General features: G+C 47.9%; 4 protein-coding genes across 6 annotated transcripts; all 4 read right to left on the bottom strand.

Annotated features, from left to right (window-relative positions):
• Positions 1 to 244: 244 nt before the first annotated feature.
• LOC117137143 (putative uncharacterized protein DDB_G0271982) lies at positions 245 to 4,632 on the bottom strand. Its single transcript, XM_033298447.1, has 2 exons — positions 2,441 to 4,632; positions 245 to 2,375 (listed from the first exon to the last, which is right to left on the bottom strand). The coding sequence occupies exons 1-2, from the start codon at positions 2,454 to 2,456 to the stop codon at positions 553 to 555; spliced, it is 1,839 nt and encodes a 612-aa protein (XP_033154338.1). The 5' UTR covers positions 2,457 to 4,632; the 3' UTR covers positions 245 to 552.
• Positions 4,633 to 4,665: 33 nt separating this feature from the next.
• LOC117135942 (protein lin-54 homolog) lies at positions 4,666 to 11,334 on the bottom strand. 2 transcript variants are annotated; one of them, XM_033296522.1, is made up of 6 exons: positions 10,972 to 11,334; positions 8,036 to 8,225; positions 6,530 to 7,974; positions 5,558 to 6,471; positions 5,345 to 5,484; positions 4,666 to 5,277 (listed from the first exon to the last, which is right to left on the bottom strand). In XM_033296522.1, exons 2-6 carry the CDS (start codon positions 8,064 to 8,066, stop codon positions 4,952 to 4,954), a joined length of 2,856 nt encoding a protein of 951 aa, XP_033152413.1. In that variant the 5' UTR covers positions 8,067 to 8,225; positions 10,972 to 11,334; the 3' UTR covers positions 4,666 to 4,951. The 2 variants fall into 2 exon arrangements, with proteins under 2 accessions (XP_033152413.1, XP_033152414.1); XM_033296523.1 differs by lacking the exon at positions 8,036 to 8,225.
• Positions 8,422 to 10,215, bottom strand: LOC117135943 (elongation factor Tu, mitochondrial). Its single transcript, XM_033296524.1, has 2 exons — positions 10,104 to 10,215; positions 8,422 to 10,047 (listed from the first exon to the last, which is right to left on the bottom strand). The coding sequence occupies exon 2, from the start codon at positions 10,016 to 10,018 to the stop codon at positions 8,549 to 8,551; it is 1,470 nt and encodes a 489-aa protein (XP_033152415.1). The 5' UTR covers positions 10,019 to 10,047; positions 10,104 to 10,215; the 3' UTR covers positions 8,422 to 8,548.
• A 428-nt stretch (positions 11,335 to 11,762) lies between the features above and the next one.
• LOC117135669 (guanylate kinase-associated protein mars) lies at positions 11,763 to 14,891 on the bottom strand. 2 transcript variants are annotated; one of them, XM_033296064.1, is made up of 2 exons: positions 13,219 to 14,891; positions 11,763 to 13,155 (listed from the first exon to the last, which is right to left on the bottom strand). In XM_033296064.1, the coding sequence occupies exons 1-2, from the start codon at positions 14,750 to 14,752 to the stop codon at positions 11,903 to 11,905; spliced, it is 2,787 nt and encodes a 928-aa protein (XP_033151955.1). In that variant the 5' UTR covers positions 14,753 to 14,891; the 3' UTR covers positions 11,763 to 11,902. The 2 variants fall into 2 exon arrangements, with proteins under 2 accessions (XP_033151955.1, XP_033151954.1); XM_033296063.1 differs by having other exon boundaries at positions 11,763 to 13,161; positions 13,219 to 14,890.
• Positions 14,892 to 14,939: the final 48 nt, after the last annotated feature.

Raw genomic sequence — 14,939 nt, 5'->3', positions numbered from 1 at the left:
ACAAATTTGAAAAGAGAAAGTTAAGTGAAAGCAGGGCTCTGCGATGAGCCAGAAGTTCGATGAGACGGGTAGGATGGAAAAGTAAGTGAGGATCCTAAGAACCCTACTACATATTGGAGGCAATTTAGTGGCCAAAAGGTTTGGAAACTATCTTAATTTATTTTTTGGAAGTACAGATATATCATATATCGACTGTACGAAGAGCTTAATGAGCTTGTGAGAGTCCTTCCTTGGAAGACTCTACTCCCAGCAGGGAAGGATTAATTGCCGATCCAACAAGCAGACGCCCGCAATTGCAATGATTTAATGGAGGCATTCCAAGGAGCGAGGAACATATAGAAAGTGTAGTTTGGAATATAATTTTCGGATTTAGCTTAGTTAAGAGTATTTAAAAGTCAAAAAACAGCAATGATACAACTAATTTTGGCGCTATTCTAATATAGAAAAGTTAGGGGAGTATATGGTCGCCTTCTGGGACAGCTTAACTCTATATTCTAGAGATGATCTGTTCCAAAAATCGCACATATAATCCCCCACTTTTCCCTTATATTATTATAAACGCATCAAACGCAGTTTATCCGCATACACGCTAATGTTAACCTGACAGGAATCTTGGCTTTCCTGACTGCTGCTCCTTTCCGCGGGCGCTGGTGATGATCCCCTCATCCTCACATGGTTCAGACTGAAGGCTAGATCCGTATCCCTGGACCGAGAAGTGGTTATCCTAATGGGCATATTATTCAGACAGGCGACGCAGGTTTGGTTTCCATTTAGCTGCTTTTGCTCGCTAACGTGGTCATTGGATGAACGCCTCATGCTGCAGTTGCTCCGACGCCCGGTCGTGGTCACTGTGACATGGACATTGCCATTCGAAGTTCCCGAACTACTGCGAGCTAGATCTCTTGGAATGTTTGGAGTAGTTCTAGGTTGGGAATTGGGATCAGGGGTTGAACTACGTCTGTAGCAGCGGTTTGACCTCCGATTTGGAGTGGATGAACGGGAGGTGGGTGTAGGCGGAGCTGCTGAAGAGGGTGATGGGGAGCTGCTATTCCGGGTAAGGATCGGTGGGGGAGTAAGTGAACGGGTAGCGGATGAGACACTTCTGGAATCCTGACTTACTCTAGTCTTTCGTCTTTCTTTCGGTCTGGTCGAGTTCACCAATCTCCGCGTCCTTCGGGATGACAAATCACAAAAGGCCATTCCGGGCAAACGATCATCAGATGTGGTTGTGTACAAGTGCGAGGTCATTGGAACCGACGGTCGGGGAGGTGTGGGCTCTTGACTTAGTAGATCCATTTGCTCCCGACGAAACTGCTCCTGGAGGGCACACAGCCGCTCGTATTCTCTGTGCCGCTGGGTTTCCCGTTCCAGTTCCCGCAGTCGCTGCCTCTCGCGCTCCACTTCCAACTCTAGGAGACGCTCCTCATCCCGCAGACGCTCCAACTGGCGGAGCTGCTCACGATCTCGCTCCCGCTGGCGGGCACGCTCTCGCTCCTCCTGAAGCTCCCTCTCCTGCTCCAAGCGTCGGTCCTCCAACAACTGTCGATCCCGCTCCCGTTCTCGTTGGCGCTCCGCTTCCCGTGCCTTCTCTATCTGCCGGAGCTCCCATTCCGCACTCGTCCGAGGTTTCGTCTCGCTCACACTGAACTTGGACAGTCGCTTGTCGATGCCAAAGGTGCCACTGGATCTGGGCGTACAGCGCACCGGCTTGGACTTGCTCCTCACCTTATCCGTATTGTTCAGCAGATAGGCATCCGTTGCGATCTTAATGCTTACATTGTTGTCCACCTCAGACTGCGAGTCCACACTGCAGATGTCGATGCTGATCCCGCAGCCGCTTCTTCTATTCTGCAGATGGGCGTTGGAGTCCATGGAGAAGGTGGTGGTAGAAGTAGGAGGCACACCGCCGCCAGCTGATCGTTGGAGATTAGTTCTACTCTGGCGCAAAGTCGTGTTGCTTGGACCCCGTCTCATAGCCTCGTAGCGCACACTTTGACAGCATGTCCTGAGGAGCGGGGAACCCGTGGCAGTGGGTGAACGTCTCGTCTGCGGAGCCACCGGTACACTCTGTCTCTCCGGCTTTGTCACCGTAGATCCCAAGGGCATATCCATAGATTCCAGCAGAAGGCGACGCCTATAGGAGCTAGTTTGTGGACTCTTTTTTGCCGGAATGTACTCGGGATCCTGGCTGAATCTGGGATTGTGGTAGAAGGTCTGGAAGGAGGCCTTCTTCACCAGTGCCGGCGGAGTCGGTGGCGTAGGTCTTTGATAGTTCTGGACCGGATAAAATGGCTTGTCGGCATAGCGAAAGTTGTATGAGTGAATTTTGAAGGGGTCTCCAATGAAGACGTCACTCGCCTGGCGGCGCGAAGGATCTGGGACAAAAGAAGGCCCTGGGAATTAGTTTTGACAGTGCTTTGAACCTGGAACAGCAACTCACTCGGTATACTATTCATTTGGAGCTGATAATTTTGAGTTTTCCAAGGTATGCGAGTTCGAAATTAGCGTGCCAATCATATAAATAGGATTTTTTTTTTAGAAAATATTCAAATGAGTCCAAATAAATAATTTTTTTTCGTAGGTTTAGAACCGAAAACCCAGGTAACTTTGGTTTTCGGTTCTGTCTATATGATTCTCGCTACTGAAATCCATTAAAACTTTTTGGCAATACGCCGTAGAAATTGGACGGAATTAATGGGCATTACTCCACAACGGAGGCCCGCCTTCCTTAAGTAAATCAATTTCATATTTCAAGTTGTTAAAGTTAAATAAAGTATCTATATAATCATTGAATCTTGTAAAATTGTTGCCCACATTAGCACACACACAAGTTATCTGACAAAAAAGGGAATATTTGATAGGCTTTTGGTGCCAAATGGCACGTGGAATATGAACATCATTCCATAGAAACTGAAAATATATATAGGGTATATAAGCGTTCACAATTTTGAATAGAATTCTTAGTTTATATTTTAGTTTGCACTTATCTAGTGAGAAATAAAGTCGCTAAATTGGGTGTTCTACAAAATTTAGACATAGTACACTGATTATAACTTCAATTCTTCCCACCCAATGTTTAGGATCTTAGCCCATAAGTATTACCGACTTTGTTTCATCACTTCAACAGATCGTATTGGATCGTAAGGATATTGCCGCAAGGCACTTGAATGGCTGCAAGTGTCCTTAAGCGTTGTGATCACCATGTAAAATCCTCTTTAAAACTAATGCCACGCTTTATTGGGCCACGAAAATCATTATTTTGAACGCATATAGCCCGAGCAATTCTAATCGAAGTTATTGTAAAGTAAACTATAGCTCTGTAATGGTCGAAAATGGTTCAAGAAAGCCGACAAAATGTAGTTAATCGCAGGTATACAATGAGGTTATATTGACAAACTGTATATACGAATAGCTGAAATACTTGCTGATTATCATCGTTGTTCTATTGTTGTGAAAGATGAATTACTCAACTATAATAATACCCTAGATCCATTCATAGCACACCAGAAATTCTACGCTGTGTTCGTTATGACTTTTCACGCTTTGAAGAATTGCCGAATTCAATCATGCAACACGCGTTTAACAACTAAGGTACACTCTTCAATGATTGCATATTACGACAACCTAAGAAAATAGACATTGTACAGGGTATGCAAATCCAACGTACATATACGATATTTAGCAAATGGTTTTGTTCGGTTTTCATAAAGTTGTTGTGTAAGTTTATGCTTTAGCCCCCCTTCTGGGGGCCCAGCATTCAATATAAACGTGTGAATTAGACAATATAGCTTCTAACTGAATAGTTCAGCATACTCTCAATACATATATATTATGCGTAATCAAGTCGTTATTGTTGCCTAACTATGTTCAAATGTTGCATAAGTGTTACGTAACTAACAATTCAAAAAAAAAAAGCTGGTATGGGGTCAAACAAACAAACAATGCTAATGCAACTAACCGAAGCGTTTTGTGCACAGTATTCAAATATTCAAAACTATCCTTAAATCGATATACTAAACGTTTACTGTATGTATTTGCTAGCTAAGATAACCGCACACACATACTCTCTCTTCAAAAAGTTCGTATTCGAATGACCGCAAATAAAACCTATAGTTTAGCGCGAGCATATTAGTCAAAACAGTGTTTGAAAAATATGTATAACAGGGCATATATTAATTAGCATAAAACACGCTACTAACCACGTATATGTACTATAGTCCTTTAACGATTATCACATTTTTACTCAAACATACATACATATGTACTCATGTCATGCCATGCCATGTTTATAGGGTGAGAACCGGGAGAAACCAGAACACAAACATACTTATATGCTATTTATACAGACCAATGATGACCAAGTAGAATATATAACTATACTTAAAGAAAACTACATATATACGAAACTAAATACCTACTATCAATACAATCAACTAATATATGCATTACCTATACTGTAGTCATTCGACATGTGTTTATTTCATAGAGATATTGCTAACTAAGCTGATACCGATATTGTGAAAAACCAAACTAAATTGCGTTGAGTTTAATATACTCGCCCATCAATAAATTTGAAACAATGCAAATGCAAATGCAAAATACAAATATGTAACTGAAGTTGTTGGTGAATAAACAAGCTACAAAACAACACAACGTCTCTTTTCATTTGTGTTCAATGGTCATTAAACTTTATTAGGTTACTAAATTATTTACATTCAATCCAAGGAAAAGTTTACAACACAATTACAATGCTCGGCCAAAAATTAAAATGGCCTTATATCTGAATTTCGCTATGTATGGTATATACATTTTGTGTTTAAATTATTTTAATAGGGTAAACACTTTACTTTAAGGTCAACTTTTAGAAAGCCAAAATTAGAATATGGTAGGAGAAAAGGTCAAGAACTCTTTGAACTTATAAACTAATTCATGTGTGACTATATTTGCACGCCTAAGAAGAAGGCTTGGACTCGTCTATCAGTGAGGTTTCGTGCTTTTCCTTGGCAAAGGCGATGATCTGGGTCAGACTTTCGCCCATTTCCTCCAGCACCTCGCGCTCCATGTCCTCCACGGCCACATTCTGTTTCTCGTGCATCACAATCCGCGATAACATGCACATGACGGTCGCCTGAATGACATCGTCCGTTAAATATATATTTGCGCAGTTCTCGTTCGATTGCTTGTTCTTAGCTTTGTCCTTTTTCTGACCCTCGGCACCCATCAATCCGTCCAGAGAGTCCATGTCCACGTCCGGTCGGTCTTCCATGTTTCGACAACCTAAAGAATAAGTTCATTGATTCAGTTAGTTTGATCATAGATAAAACAGATTTATCAGTTCACTTACCAACGCATTTACATATGCTGGTGCAGGGAATCTTTGCCTCATAGCACTCACAATAGTTCTTGAGGCAGCCCGATCTCTTGCAGTTGCAACCTTTGTTATGCAGACGCATATCACCTGAATTGGGTGCCGTAATTTTGGGTCTGTTTAAAAAAAGGAAGTAGTTAAAATAAGCATCTTTGGAACTCATAAGCTTTCCCTTTCAAATAAACTTACTTAAAGGCGCTGGGGTTGCGATCGAGGCAGCTGCGAATAGCGCGCTCCCGTTCCACCTCGTAGTCCAGATTGTTGAAGCAATCCTTGCAGGTGCAGTCCTGACAGAACTCGCCGTTTGCGAAGCAATCGCAGTAAAGCTTTAGACACTGCGACTTGCTGCAGTTGCAGTGCTTTCGCCGCGAAGTCATGCCGCTCAATGGATCAACGGCCCCGGCTGCTGCCGGGGTTGCTGCGGGTTTTAGGACTTCAAAGAGCGGCTTGGCGGGCACGTTGGCCTTCACCCCCGGAGGCAGTGTCGGCAGCTTTGGCTCGACCTTGATCGGCGACGATTGTTCGGTAGGCAGTTGCTGCTGCCTAATCTTTTGCTTGGCCTGCGCTTGTAGTTGCTGGTGCTTGGACTGCTGCTGGGCACCCATATGCTTGAAGCGGTGCTGTTGCGAGGAAATGGATGGCGGGCGTCGCGTCTTGTTTTCCACATATCCAGTGTATCCTCGTCGCATAGCACTCGTCGATGATTGGGGCACACCCGAGTTACAGATCATGTACTTGGCCCCATTGCTTCCAGTCGTTTGAACATAGTTGTAGATTTTCTTTGGGGAGTTGGAATTGGGACTTGTGCTGCTAGACACCACACGCTGTACATTCGCTGGCCGATTAATTAGTTTCTGAACTGGCTGGGAAGCTGCCTTCTGTGATCCTTGCTGCATGGTAATAACGTAACGCGGCTTTTTGGCCTCAGGACCCGCATCACTGCTGTCGCTGGCTTCACTGCTGGCCGAGGCCGATTGCTTTAGCTGCATATTGAGATCGGTAAGACGGTGTTTGCGTGGCAACTCCTGGCTGCCACTCGGTGCGGCGCTGCTGCTCGCCGCACTGGCTGGCTTTGAGGCGTTGGTGATGGCGCCCAGCGCACGCTTTAAAAATAGAAATTGAGTTAGAATGAAATAAATATGTACCAACAGAAGTACCAACCTTTGAGACCAACGTCTGCACGGAAGGCAGCGGAACAATGCTGCCGCCCATTGATCGCATTACAATCTTGTTGGTGCTGCCCATGGGAGGGTTTGCCTTCGATGCGGCTGCAGATGGAGCTGCTGCTGCGGATGTTGTAGAAGATGTGGCAGGAACACCAGTAGCAACCGGTGGCCGCACCACAGTGATCTTCTGAGTTTGCACTGTTTTCGGCATAGACGTTGTTGCACTTGTTCCGGCGGCACTCTTATTGTTGTTCAGGACACGTACATATTGTACTCCTCCCTTGCCAGGCATCTGAATAGCGTGCAATCCGCTCGACGTGGAAGGTGTCTGTCCGCCCGTCGTGTGCGTTGTCGAACTGGTGGCACTCGCATTCGGTGACAGCTTAATGATGTTCTTGTTGGATACAAGAATCTGTTTGCCGCCACTTTGAACCAACATCTTGCCCGGTGTTGCGGATGCACTGGCAACAGAGCCCGTCGCTGGCTTTACAGGAGTTTCTGTTCTAACCACTACCTGGCCAATGGGCTTGTTGAGCACCACATTTCCCGAGGGAGATAGTTTGACAGAAGTGGCGGAAGAGCCTCCTGGTGTGACTGTGGTCCCAGTTCCCTGTTTGGCGTTCATTAGCAGCGAGGGACCAGCCTGATTGATCTTGATAATTTTGCCATCGGCAGTGCGCACCACCTGAATTTTGGTGGGCTGTGCCAGAGATCCGGATGTGGTTGTCGGCGTGCTTGAAGTCGACGCCTTCGCAGTGCCTCCGGCCAGCGGTTGGATGCCCTTTATGGTGATGGCTGTGCCGGGTACCGAGGTGCTTGCTTTGGGAGGAACAGCTGCCTTGACCAGACCAGTGCTTGCCATGGTCACGCCCTTAGAAAGCACTGCCTTCTGGATACCAGAAGGCGCCACGAGGCGTCTTATACCACTGCTTGGTGACCCTGTCAACGCAGTGCTGCTTTGTGTTCCAGGTACAGACTTCTGGACAAAGATGACTTGGCCATCTTTCGTCCTAATCTGGGTCAAGTTGCTTAAAGTCTTGGTTATGCTGCCCGGTGTGGATTTGGTCGCTATGGTTGTGCTACCGATCTTTAGCGTACTGCTGGGTATTGGTTTCAATTTGTTTAGTATCTTTACGTCTGTAACTTGCGCCTTGGCCGGAGGAGTACCACCGGCAGTCACCACCTTAATTGCGTGCGACTTCAAAACGGTTAGTCCGGGCGAGTTTAACCTCTTGTCCTCCAGTATGTGGACCACGTTCTTCTTGAACTGCGGCGTGTTCAGGGAATCGTTGGCCGGATCGTCCAGATCTTCCCCGCCGCCATCGTCTTCCTCTGAGTCCAGGGCTTCAATTTCCATGTGCTGGGAACTCTTGTCCGACGTTGGCTCCAAAAAGTCTTCAAAACTCAGCTCCGGCAATGGCTCGGTGTCGTCTAGGGAATCTGCGGACAAAATAAGTTATTAATTACTTTGCAAACAAACGTTTACAATGTTTGAATCTACCGGTCAAGTAGTCTACGCGGTAGGAACTCATTTTTGCCAATTTTCAAATCAATTTCAAAATGTTCTTTATCATCAGCTGCGCTCAAGGCGGTTGCAGCAGTGTTGTGAAATGTCGTAGTCAGATTATTAGCGGGCTTGTTTGATTTTATCGGATCCATTTCGATACCAGTCTTTTACGGATGCCGTTAACCTGGAGCGATAAGCAATCGATGAGTGGCGCCTAAATTAAATATTGCCCTTTATCAAGGATTAAAAACTGTGCTTACTTTATATAACTTTTCATAACAAATAGTCCTTTAAAATCCCATTCAACAACATTAAAACTTAAAAACGGGACTATTTTTAATTTAATTTAAGATCCCTACTAATATACCAAGTTTTAAAACTTCGTTGTCCATGGGTGTTTGTTTATATTTTACTCGATTGTGATTGGAGCGCCAACAACTTATACAATATGCATAAAAATCGCTTAAGAATATGATTTTAGTTAATGACTGACGGCGTTCCGGGGATCTACTTCTTAGCCGCCTCCTTCTTCTCGCGCGCTTTCTTGCCCTCCGTCAACTCGGATCGCTGCGATTCAGTCAATGGGGGCAGAGTGCTGGTGACGACACCAGTGCCCAGGGTCAGGTTTCCGTCACGCAGCGTGAAGCGCTGTCCCTGCTCCAGGACCATTGGCCGGATGAGGCGCAGAATGAGCTTGGTGTCTTCGCCGGGCATGACCATCTCCTTGTCGGGAATCTGCACCTGCACGGCGCAATCCCAGGTGCGGGAGAACATCTGCAGTTGGATGAAGGACATGAAGGGCTTTGTGCGGCCGCCTTCATCCTTGGACAGGATGTAAACCTGGGCCTCCAGCTGATCGAGAGCCTTCACACTGCCCGGCTTGCACATTACCATGCCGCGCTTGATGTCATCTCGCTTAACGCCGCGCACCAGAGCTCCCAGCTGATCACCGGCTTGCGCCTCCTCCAGAATCTGGTGGAACATCTCCACGCCCGTCACCGTCGACTTAAGCACCTTGTTATAGCCCACGAACTCGCACTCCATGCCCTTCTTGACCACTCCGCGCTCCAGGCGACCAGTGACGACGGTGCCGCGTCCGGGAATCGAGTACACATTCTCAACAGGCAGCAGGAAGGGTTTTTCCAGCTCGCGCACAGGCGTGGGGATGAAGCTATCCACCTCCTGGAGCAGTTTCAGGATCGCCTCCTTGCCAATCTCGGGGCTCTTGTCCTCGAGGGCGCACAGCGCCGAGCCCTTCACCACAGGGATCTTGTCACCATCATAACCCATCTCGGTAAGCAGCTCTCGGATCTCCATCTCCACCAGGTCGACCATCTCCTCATCGGCGGCGTCCACCTTGTTGATGAACACCACAATGTGATCAATGCCGATCTGCTTGGCGAGCAGCATATGCTCGCGGGTCTGGGGCATGGCACCATCGGTGGCGGCCACAACGAGAATGGCGCCATCCATCTGGGCGGTACCGGTGATCATGTTCTTAATATAATCGGCATGTCCCGGACAATCTGTGTGGCCGTAGTGACGCGTCTCCGTCTGGTACTCCACGTGGGCTACATTGATGGTGATACCACGAGCCTTCTCCTCGGGCGCATTGTCGATTTCATTGTACTTCTTGCTCTCGGCCAGCTGCTTGTCGGCCAGGACCTTGGTGATGGCCGCCGTGAGCGTAGTCTTGCCGTGATCCACATGGCCAATGGTGCCCACATTGCAATGGGGCTTAGTTCGCTCGAACACCTTCTTCTCGTTGGCGTACTCGCGAAGGTACTGCTGCATGTTGCCGGTCCTGGGCGCAACAAGTAGTCCGTTTCTCTGCCAATCCTTGCAGGCAGTGGAGGTGGCAGTGGCACCCGCCATACGCAGCATTCTGGCGGAGCTCATGGCGCGCCGGCTGCACCGCAGGGCCAATGACATGGATGCGGTGGACCGGCAGACGGCGGCGGCAAATGCATGTGACATGGTTCTGGGCTTCCTATTGGCGCTTTTAACTAAAGGTGTGTATTAGAATCTGCGCTACGCGATGGATAGCTCCTGCTGCACTTACGAGTGTAGATTTAGCTGTCCTGGCAGGGGGTAAAAAGCCTTTTCACAGGTCGAAGAAAATCTTACGGCTCCAAATTGCGTAAACCCTGAAATGTGCTGTGCGCCAGAGTTGCCACCTCGTGGCCGTTGTCCGATAGGCCACCCACTTATCGATAAGTTAAATAATTTTCAAACAAAAACATTTTATAATGGTAAAATAATTATAAAGAATTAACCTAAATTAAAGAAGCTTAAAAGGTTATATATTTACTTTGAAATAGAATTATATATTTTGTTGACTACCACTTTTGCATAAGAACATTGAAAGGGGTGGCAGCCCCTTGTTGACGTTATTATTTGTGCGCGTTTTTTTCCACCCATTAACCACCCATCTCAACAACTCGTCCAAACTCATAAGATGCACCAAAGCCTAAAATAACTTTCTTATTAAATTTATGTGCTTGCCAATTCTCTAATTGCACGTTAGCATACTTTTTACAGTGTAAAAACATTTGCCCCCAAGACTGTACCCCACTAAAACACCAACACAAACATACAAATGTCCATGTGTGTAACACGCTGTCTGGCAACGCAGCGCCATGGGGTGTTCCCAGATCGTTAAAAGCACTTTTTCGTTTCGTCAGCAGAGTGCAAAAACTTACGAAAAATCTAAATTCAGACCCATTGCCAGATATATGCAAGCCGCAATGCAATATGGACAAATAAGTCCGCTTGTTGGTGTTGGTGCAGAGGGGTAAACAAGCGATGGGGGAGCCGCTAATCGAGGAGATCAATTTGCGCGCCAGCGAACGGCCCAACTGCCATGGCGAGTACACGCTGTACCAGAGGTTGAAAATTCAATTTGAAATACGAAATGATCAAATCCTTACCCAAATTTCCGCCACTAGTGTCCATGCTGGGTGTGTACTGTGTATGCTGGGCCGCTGGGGTTAGCGTATTGTGTGTTGGGCCCTGTTTTGAATGCAGTGCGCGGTGACTGCGGACAAAACAAAAAGGAAATCTGCACACTGGGAAATGTGAATGCGTTGAACTCAAAGGGCGTCGCGGGCGAACGAAACGGTCGCGAGGCGGTTAGTTACTGCGGTGAGATGCGCGTCGCGATATCACTGCTATTTGCACTTTCATTTGGCGGCCTTATCAGCGAGTATTTACAATCGAGTGCAACAGCGAATTCAAAATTCAATTTAAATTGCCGTCGAGTGGTCTTTCTTTACTTTTATGAATCAGAGTGGGACCGTAGCGCGACCGTTAAATTATACCGCCATACATACTCAGATATACTGAAATTTGCTTAGGAAATACTGAAAAATACCTCAAAATGATACGGAGCCATGAAGGTGAAAGACTTGGGTAATGTTTTACCAAAGACTCATACCAAAACTAAATTCTTAAAATTTATTTAGACAACTTGAAAAATGCAAATAATATTTTGATATTCATTTTCTGAAACACCAAATTTTAAAGTTTGGTCTGTAAAGTTTTACTAGTTGAGTTTCGGTGTTGTGGAATTAAATTTCGATCCCCTTTCAATAAGAAAAGCATTTCAAATTTCTTTATTCTTCTCTTTTTTATTCCTTCAACTATGCTAATTTTTTAAACCAAGGTATGTTAGATAATTAAAAATAAAATAAGCTTTCATTTTCACAGAACATAATCGTCGAACATTTAAAACGCCAAATGTAATTTTCAACATCTTAACGAATTAACACTTAATGGCATCCGCAAAAAAATATTAAACTAAGAAGAAAGTATAAAAGTATAAACAATTCCACAACGTACTATTGCTGACAATAGACAACACTACATAAACTCGGAGGAGGGACGCAGGTTAACCCGCCGGTTGCGCAGCGTGTACATGCGAGGAGTTCCTTCATTTTCCTGATTGGAATCCCTTCCGGGATTCTGCTCCAAGGATCTGCGTTCCGTGGAGGCCTCCAACGACATGTCCTCCTCGCAGTCCTCCAGCTTGTCGGCGCCCACCGTCTCGTCGTTGCTAATGTTTCCCTCCTCGTACGTGAACTGGAATCGCCGTACGCTCTTCTTGGCGCTGAAGAGCACACCACGGTTCTGGCGCTTCGTGGTGCCGGGCGTCTTGAGGATGGAGGCGCGCGGCTTGGGCGGCGGCGTCTTGGCAGCGTTCTGCTCGGCGGCCGCAAGGATCGCTGATTTCAGGAGCGCATTCGGCGCAATCGACTGACGTCCTTCGCCGGTGGACATGCGGAGTACTGTGCGGGCGGGCGAAAAGGATCGGCGGTTGCGAACTACGATTACGCGCGGCGAACTTTGGCGCGTGGACGTGGAGGGCAGGCCATCCTCCAGGATCGGCTCCTCCACCTTGGTCTTCTTCATGTTGGCATGGGCTTTGCGGAGGAACTGCTGCAGATTGCTGCTGGGCTTGGCCTTTGATTTGATCTTCATGTTGCGACTAATCTTGGGCTTGGGCTTCGGCTGTTTGGGTTCCTCGGCCACTGCATCCGGATCCAGCCAGTCGTTGGCCTTCCAACGCTTCAGGTTATCGAAGCGCTTGTCCACGTTCTCGCTCTGCAGGCGCAGCATGTCCCACCAGCCCTCCAGATCCTCAGCCTGCACCGGTTTCGAATCCTCGCTGCCGTCGTTTGTCTGACGGTTCTTGCCGGTCGCTCCAGCCTCGCAACGATCGATCAGGCCGCTGAACTGCATCATCTTCTTGGTGGTCAGCAGACGTGTTTGGCCGATGGTCACGTTGATCATGTCAATGCCGCCGGTTTCCTGCAGCCGTGCCTCATTCTCCTTGCTGTACGTCTCCCATTCAGCGCAAAGCGCTTGGAGGCGCGTGATCTCGTTTTCCAGCTGCAGTCGGAAGTACAGAACCGATTCGATGGCACGGCGAACTTCCAAGGGCGATTCCTCATTGGACAGGTAGAAGCTATTGCGTTTCTCCTTCTCACAGCGCGAGTTCACCTTTCCCCGCGAGACACTAACAAACGGACTGAGATAGTTGGGCATTCCATTGGATTCGCGACGAGGCGGTGTCTTCGTACCCTCTGGCACCAATGTGGAATCTCCATTGTCTCCTGTAACTAAAATTAAATTGTGAGCTTGAGTTTGAGATTGGAAAATGCGTATCCCAAACTCACCCGTCGTCTGCTGAGGATCCAAGATGAGCGAGTCCTCCGCCGGCGAATTTGCCACTGAGTAACGCGTAAAGTCGAACTTTTTCTTTGCCACCGGACCGGACGTCTCTTTCTTACCTACCGGCAGCAACTGCCTTTTGACCGAACTTTCTCCTTCAACTTTGACCGGTGCCACCGGGCTCAACAGGATGCTGTCGCCAAACGCCTCCATTAGATGACCGCTGCTATTGTTCGACTTGCACTGCGTTGATGTGGCCTGGTCGATGAAGGGATTGTGGATATCCTCTAGCGGCGTGTGAGGCGGTATGTCTAGCGTGGCTGCCTGCAGCAACTCGGCTTTGAGCTGAGGAAGCTTTCGCACATTGTCCTGAAGTCTTGTGTACTGGCTCTTTGTCTTGGTGGCCTTCATTCGCATGGAGTGGCTTGCTGCCTTGCTGGTCGCTCCAGCTGTGTCCTTGAACTTGGCCGCAGCACCACCTCCGCCACGAATAGGCTGTGGTTTCACGACATTCGCCCGTTGTGTCACTGGTGCCCTGTTTCCCAAAGGTTTCTCGAACGGATGGGACAACACATTGGGCAGTCTAGCTGTCCGTGGTGCCGGCGGCGCAGGTAATCTGGGCTTTGTGCTGACCACTGGTGGCTGTTGCCGTATGCCTGGCGTTTTCGCTTTCGTGACTGTCGCTGGGGTGGGTCTGGGTATGGTGGTAGTGATCTTCTTCGCTTCAACCGCAGGCTGCCTTAGACTGATAGTTTGCTTCGTTGTGTTGGGAATGGGTCGCGCAGCTGCTTTTTGCCTGGCCAAGGCAACCGGATTGTTGTTTTGACGACTTGGAGGCACTATTTTTGTTACAGAAGCAGCTGATTTATGCCTGACCAAGGCAGAAGATGCAGCCACGGTATTGGATGACGGAGGAGCTGCTGCTGTCACTTTGGCCGCACTTGGAGTTGCAGACGTTGGCTTGAGTATTGAAGGTTTAATCGGTTCTGCGGCTTTGGCCTTGCCCGTGGGATTGGCAATCACGTAGAGGGAACACCGCTTGGGAGGCTGGAAACCGTGAGTTGCCTCCTTCTGCTTTGCAGAAGCTAGATTATCGGGAACCCGAAATGTTTGCGATTTAGGCAAGACCTTTGATTGTTTTAAGGTCGGCACATTGATGGCTGCGCCTCGACGTTTCTGGTCTTGCTGCTTATGCTCTTTGGTCTTGGCTGTCTTCCACTCCATGTAGCGTTGTAAGTAGAGTTTCTGGCGGGAGACCTTCGGGTTGGATTCCTTCTGCTGTTCTGCGGGCTTCGTGTCCAGCTGCTCCGGAATCTCCAGTTTGGGTGCCACATTTTCCTGGGGCAGAGCAGCTTGGGCCGCCGCCAATTGCTTCGTTTTGACCGGCGTCGGGCTCACGCTGATGATGCGGTTCTGGTAAAAACAATCGTCCCGTTTTTTGGCGCGCGCCGCATGCAACCGATCCCTGTTCTCCTGGCAGTGATTGCGCGGGCTCAGAACCAGCGATTGCTCCTTGTACAGTTCCTTGTGGCGCTGCATGGCGACTGCTGTGACGGATGGGCGAGTCAAGCTGAAGGGTCCGGTTGGAATTGAATCGTAATGCTGACTTTTCCGGCGAAGCGTCTCCTGTTTTGATTTTTAAAATGGCGAAGCGTCTTGCGGTGTGACCAGGTGAAGGAAAACTACGAACGCCCTGTGGTATGCCTCTCCCACAGTGTTGTGTTCA

This window comes from Drosophila mauritiana, chromosome 2R (assembly GCF_004382145.1).
Source record: "Drosophila mauritiana strain mau12 chromosome 2R, ASM438214v1, whole genome shotgun sequence".
NCBI classification, from domain to species: domain Eukaryota; kingdom Metazoa; phylum Arthropoda; class Insecta; order Diptera; family Drosophilidae; genus Drosophila; species Drosophila mauritiana.
This window is presented reverse-complemented; position numbering and strand designations above follow the sequence as displayed.

Coding starts and splice junctions, on each gene's coding strand:
- LOC117135669 (XM_033296063.1), bottom strand. CDS start 14,752: ATGCAGCGCCACAAGGAACTGTACAAGGAGCAATCGCTGGTTCTGAGC. Junction 13,162..13,218: donor GGATCCTCAGCAGACGACGG/GTGAGTTTGGGA, acceptor ATTTAATTTTAG/TTACAGGAGACAATGGAGAT.
- LOC117135943 (XM_033296524.1), bottom strand. CDS start 10,018: ATGTCACATGCATTTGCCGCCGCCGTCTGCCGGTCCACCGCATCCATG.
- LOC117135942 (XM_033296522.1), bottom strand. CDS start 8,066: ATGAGTTCCTACCGCGTAGACTACTTGACCG. Junction 5,485..5,557: donor CGCAACCCCAGCGCCTTTAA/GTAAGTTTATTT, acceptor TTTTTTAAACAG/ACCCAAAATTACGGCACCCA. Junction 5,278..5,344: donor CAGCATATGTAAATGCGTTG/GTAAGTGAACTG, acceptor CTTATTCTTTAG/GTTGTCGAAACATGGAAGAC.